We start from the raw sequence: 6114 nt of genomic DNA on the forward strand, positions 1-6114 counted from the left end.
ATAAAGGATTATACTAACAATCCCTTTAAGTGTTTTGTACCCAACAGCATGACACTTACAAAGGCTTTGTTTTGCACTGTTTATTTCATTTACTCCAGAGAATAACTTGTACAACTGGATCTGTCATTAGGGAATGTCAACATGGAAGGGAGGGACCAGTAAAACCAGACAACCCAGCTCAATAATTTCCTGCTTTGTGTGCAGGTGACACATTTCTCAAGGTTGTGTTGTGCTCCTTGCGTCTGCCGTGTTCTCTAGTTAGTAGACATAGTTGGCTGTGTGCAGGGACTGCATGGAAGCCTGGTCATCGCTACTGACCGCTGTGTACTTTCCCTTGGAGGCCAAACCGTTGCTCTGAAATTGAAATTTGTGATTTAGTAAGAGAAAAAAAGGGGGGAAAGTATGTGTTTCCAGAATGAAGCTTAGAGAGGAAGGAGACAATTTGTACCCAATTCATTTTAAGTAAAGAGGCCACCACCATACAATAGCTTCCCAATGATATCCCTGTAGTCAGCACCTGTAAGTAAGTTATCCACTCTACCCTAGAATAGCCCCACCATCTTACCTTGGCTCTGGAGGTGAAAGCGTCCTGTGCTGACTGCTTGTTGGCGGCCTTGCCTTTCCAGGCGGCGAGGGCGGAGGCCTGGAGCGCACGGCCGTAGGAGAAGGAGAGCTTCCAAGGCCGGTGGAGGGACGTCTGGTTCATGGCGTTGAGGTTTTGGGTGGCCTCCTCTTCACTCTGACCTCCAGACAGGAAGGTGATGCCTGAGGGGGGGTTAAGCAATTTGGTGGCGAGTTCATTTTAGCATCACCTGATCGTAACTAAATATACATGTTTTACTCCTTCAAATCCACCTAACCCGGGCTCACCGGGAACGGCAGCAGGAACGGTGCGCCTCAAGGCGGTGACGGTGGCCATGCCAACCTCCTGGGGGGTGAACTTCTTGGGGCAGGAGTGTCCAGCAGTGACCATGTTAGGCTTCAACAGGGTACCCTCCAGGTAGACGTGGTGGTCGTTCAGAGCCTTATACGTGGCTGCCAGGACCTGGTGAGAAGGATGGTTTAGAGGCATTCAGTTCAGCAATGTCAATTGGAGTGTGACTAAGAGATTTGGGGTGATAAGTTTAATTTCGTGTTGTTAAAACAAGTCCAGCACTGGCTTTGTGAAAGAGAAATTGACAACTGAGAAATGTGATTCAAATAACAGTTGGTATTACCTGAAGGCCAACACAGATTTAGGTTATGAGCTCACCTTTTCAGTGACATACTGAGTGCGCAGCAGGTCATGGTCTCCGTCAGGCAAAATCTCTGGCTCCACGATGGGCACCAGGCCGTTCTGACGAGAGAAAAATAATTATCACGTGTACACACTTATGTAGACAAACCTTACCATTAAGGAATTTCTGATAATTTGTTCGTTTTTGTGAAGTCAGGTACAGCAGTAGTACTGTACATCTGACAGTTTCCCCTCTGGGACATTAAAGTTCATCCTATCCTAGGGTACAGGGCACTATAGTTTTAGAAGGGAGAAGTTATCATGGCATGCACACACCTGTTGGCAGATACTGGCGTATCTGGCGAGGACATTGGCATTCTCTGCGATGGCGAGGGCCGAGGGGCAGGCGTCGGAGATCTTGAGCACACACCTCCATTTGGCGAAGTCGCAACCGTCCTTCTTGTACTGAGCACAACGCTCAGAGAGTCCATCAAGACCTGATGAGAGAGGGATGATATTATACTGAACAAAATATAAAAAACACAACATGCAACAATTGCCAAGATTTAGAGTTCATAAGGAAATCAGTCAATTGAAAAATTCATTAGGCCCTAGTCTATGGATTTCACCTGTTTGGGAATACAAACATGCATCTGTTGATCAGATGCCATAAAAAAAACAAATTAAGCTGGGGTGTGGATCAGAAAACCAGTCAGTATCTGGTGTGACAACGATTTGCCTCATGCAGCGGGACACATCTCCGTCGCATGGAGTTGATCAGGCTGTTGATTTTGGCCTGTGATACGTCACGCCTCTTCAATGGCTGTGCGAAGTTGTTTGATATTATCGGAAACTGGAATATCCGTCTACATGTCGATCCAGAGCATCCCAAACATGCTCAATGGGTGACATGTCTGAGTATGCAGGCATATAGAAGAACTGGGACATTTTCAGCTTCCAGAAATTATGTCCAGTTCCTTGCGACATGGGTCTGAGCATTACCATGCTGAAACATGAGGTGATGGTGGCGGATAAAATGTCACAACAATGGGCCACAGGATCTCGTCCCGGTATCGCTGTGCATTAATTTTGCTATCAATAAAATTAAATTGTGTTCGTTGTCCGTAGCTTTTGCCTGCCCATACCCCCACTATGGGGTACACTGTTCATAACGTTGACATCAGCAAAACCGCTCGCCAACACACATGGGTTGCAGTTGTGAGGCCGGTTGGACTTAATGCCAAATTCTCTAAAATTATGTTGGCAGTACCTTAAGGTAGAGAAATTATCCTTCAATTTTCTGGCAACAGCTCTGGTGCACATTCCCTTAACTTGAGGCATCTGTGGCATTGTGTTGTGACAACTGCACATTTTAGAGTGGCCTTTTATTTTAACAAGGTGCACATGTGTAAATAGCATGCCTTTTAATCAGCTTCTTGATATGCCACACCTGTCAGGTGGATGGATTATCTTGGCAAAGGCGAAATGCTCACTAACAGTGAAGTAAACAAAATTTGAGAAACAAGCTGTGTGTACAGAATAGTTCTGAATCTTTCATTTCAGCTCATGAATCATGGGACCAAAACTTTACATGGTCCATTTATATTTTTGTTCAGTCTTTGCTTTCATAGTTATGCGACGCATTTTACTGTTGACGGTTTGCAATCCATCATGTCAAACGGATTCAATGTGGTCTTGGGAGATTTCAGGAACTGGTTTCAAAGTGTTTCAGATTTGACACAGGGCTTTATTAGAGTTGCAACAGAAATAAAGAGCGTAATCTTACCCTGTGTGGTAGTCTCTCCATCTGTTCCGTTCAGACCAGCAGTGCCTTTGTCCACCTAGAAAACAAATGTTCAAACTATAACCCCTTTCCCAGTAGTGTGTAATCCTTAGTGTCACTATATGACATCCAATCTTGGTAAGTGAAGCCAGTAATTACTTGTTGGATGGATGGGCGTGTGGTCATAATTGTCTACACTCAACCAGTCTTATATGGAACGAGCGTCCTTCATTACAACTGCAGCATAGCCTCAGGTCCTGTCCGAGTACTTCTGAAAATACATACTTCCTCCCTGTCCTGTTTTCACCAAGCAAACTGTCCCAGATCAAGAATGGCATTCAAAAAGGGACCGGACGTTGCTGGTCTTCTCACCTTAATGCCGACCACGATGCCCTTGTCCTTGATGACCTGGGGGAAGAGGACACCCTTGTCCGACATCTGGTACAGCGTCTCGTGGAAGAAGATGATTCCGCCAATGCAGTTGGGGTCAACCGCAGAGAATAAGAGGTCACGGAAAGTCCGACGGTTCTCCTCGTTGTTCTCCACGTTGATCTTCTGCAGGCGCTTACCCATTGTGCCTAGTCGGAGAAATTATGGGAAAGAATGTAAGAATGACAGATACCTGTAGCTTCTTAACGTCTCCCTCTAACACTCCCCCTTCAGATGGCCAACACTGCTACTTGCTGAGAAAATACAACAATAGTTTCCCACCTCGCTAAATCGCCCCGCCACCCACTCATCCATCCATGCCCAGCGTTGCCTCCTCACCTGTGGACTCGTCTGCTGCTAGGATGCCCTTCCCTGGAGCCACAATCCTCTGGGCAATGTCAGAGAGCTCCTTCTTCTGCTCCGGAGAGAGGGATGGGAACTGGGTAGTCATCCTGTGGAGAAGAGAAAAGAGAACTCAGAACAGAATTCAATACATTAACCCAAATCCAGTTATGTACTCCAGTTAGTTCTGGTGGATGTTAACGTGTTGCATAGTCTCAAACACTAACAGTAAATCAACCACCAGGACCCTTCCCCCTCCCCAACTCTGTCAATATTTGGCTTGTCTGCAGTTTGAACTTTAGTCTGAAAGCTAATAAGTTACCTTCCCCCTACATAGGACAAATAGGTTCATAGTTCACTATAGAAGTCAGTCATATCATTCACACCATATAGATGGCAAAGAGCCATCACATTTGATCAGATTCAGGAGGAATCAACGTAAATATTTTTTAGAAGTTACACAATTCTGTGGCGTGTTTCACGCGCCATGCGTGCGCTCTCGAGTTACAGAAACTGTTTTCGATTAAAAAAGTCAACATATCAACCTTGAAGGAAAAGAAATCTGCACAAACGTGTACATTTGCCATTAAACATTTTGCCTACAACGTATAAAAAATTTACTAGAAGTGAAGAGCATAGGCTGCAGAGGTCCGCATACCGCATGGAGCCTCAAACATTGCAAACATCCAATATATTATTGAAACATTGCAATACTCCATTGCAATATTTAAAAGCCTCTGTTTTAAGCGTTGTAGCCCAGAAACAGAAACTCGTTTTGCCATTTATGAGCCTTTTCATAGATAAGCAAATCGTGAAAATTATGCAAGTATGAAGCTGAAAGTAAAACTTACTTGAATATATGACAAAGTTAACACCAATTGCAGAAAACGAATAGACAAATTGCCTCGCCTGCCTCCCAGTAATTCGGAATAATTGAGAAGAACGATTTTTCGAAACAAAGTGCTATTTATCGGGCGGGTGACGAACGCTGAGTGATGTGGCGCGGGCGTGCATCCCCACTGGAAATGCTATTGGTCGAGACAGTCGGGGGGGGGGGGGGGGGGGGGGGGCGTTTTTGTGTATAATGCATCTTTTGTGGACTTTGAGTTGTATCAGAACTTGAAAGTATTACTTCGAGGTAAAGGAACATCCCTCTGCAAATCCTTTGTTATACATAGCAGCATGCGTTGAGTGCATGATGATTGTGTGTGTGTGTGTGTGTGTGTGTGTGTGTGTGTGTGTGTGTGTGTGTGTGTGTGTGTGTGTGTGTGTGTGTGTGTGTGTGTGTGTGTGCTTGCCTGCAGAGAAATGCAGGTATTATATATATATATATATATATAATAGAAGAAGAAAATAATCACACGAGGAATAAATACACAATGAGCAATGATAGCTTGGCTATATAATGTTTCTTTTCAGGTTTTCATACTGTCTTGTGTCTTTCCTGCTGTTGTGTATGTGTGTCTGTAGTCTGTTGGTATGTCTGTCTGTACATCTCTCAGTAATATGTCTGGATGTGTTGGTTTGTGAATGAGGTTATCATCTACAATAGATCGGTGTCAAATGACAGAATCCACATTATGAAATTAACATGTTACTTACTCCCCTGACTCTCAATGAATAGCTCATGTTTGTGTCTGTCTAGGTCGACACCTATTTGATATACTGCTCTGACAAGGTTCCTGTAGAATCATACGGTAGCCTACCACTTTACAGCCGTAAAGGTCAACTGATACTGAAGTGTACACATGTGTGCCAACCAAACTGTATAATGTATTGTTTTACTGGCTATAGACAGGAATAAACCTACATTCCTGTTCCGCCTCTATAGACACCATTCATAAAAGATGGAGATAATGGGACAAAACAACAAATGGGTGTGCCAATGGCATTGGGAGGGGGCGCTCTGCTACACAGTAGGGGCGTTGTGAATGACTGCATCAGACAAATGTATTTGAACCCCGGGTATGAGGTAAGCAGGGTGGAAAACTAACGCACAAGCTATTACAAATCAAGCTTACACAAGATGGACCATGGAACCGCCAACAATGGTCTCACAAACACTCTGGGTCAGAGTCCGTTCCCGTCATCCTCTCATTCACTGGAGAGAAAATGAATGAAAATGTGTGTGAGAGAGTGAGAGCGAGAAACTACAGAGGCACAAACGTTATTTCTGTACTTTGATCTCCAAAACCAGACAATGCAGTTACAGTCTTTAGTGTTGTTTACTTGCTGCCACAAATAAAACAGTGAGATAATATGCCACCTGTAGCCGCTACCAACATTTATTTATACTGTACTATATACTTCACTTCTCCATCCACAGATAACACAGACTGCAGTC

General features: G+C 44.3%; 1 protein-coding gene across 1 annotated transcript; it reads right to left on the reverse strand.

Moving 5' to 3' along the window:
* Window positions 1–65: 65 nt before the first annotated feature.
* LOC139391146 (fructose-bisphosphate aldolase B-like) lies at window positions 66–4767 on the reverse strand. Its single transcript, XM_071138704.1, has 9 exons — window positions 4622–4767; window positions 3768–3880; window positions 3372–3577; window positions 3003–3057; window positions 1553–1713; window positions 1253–1336; window positions 871–1045; window positions 566–765; window positions 66–354 (listed from the first exon to the last, which is right to left on the reverse strand). The coding sequence occupies exons 2-9, from the start codon at window positions 3877–3879 to the stop codon at window positions 259–261; spliced, it is 1089 nt and encodes a 362-aa protein (XP_070994805.1). The 5' UTR covers window position 3880; window positions 4622–4767; the 3' UTR covers window positions 66–258.
* Between the last annotated feature and the right edge of the window lie 1347 nt (window positions 4768–6114).

The sequence above is a fragment of the Oncorhynchus clarkii genome, chromosome 31 (assembly GCF_045791955.1).
Source record: "Oncorhynchus clarkii lewisi isolate Uvic-CL-2024 chromosome 31, UVic_Ocla_1.0, whole genome shotgun sequence".
In the NCBI taxonomy this organism is placed as follows: domain Eukaryota; kingdom Metazoa; phylum Chordata; class Actinopteri; order Salmoniformes; family Salmonidae; genus Oncorhynchus; species Oncorhynchus clarkii.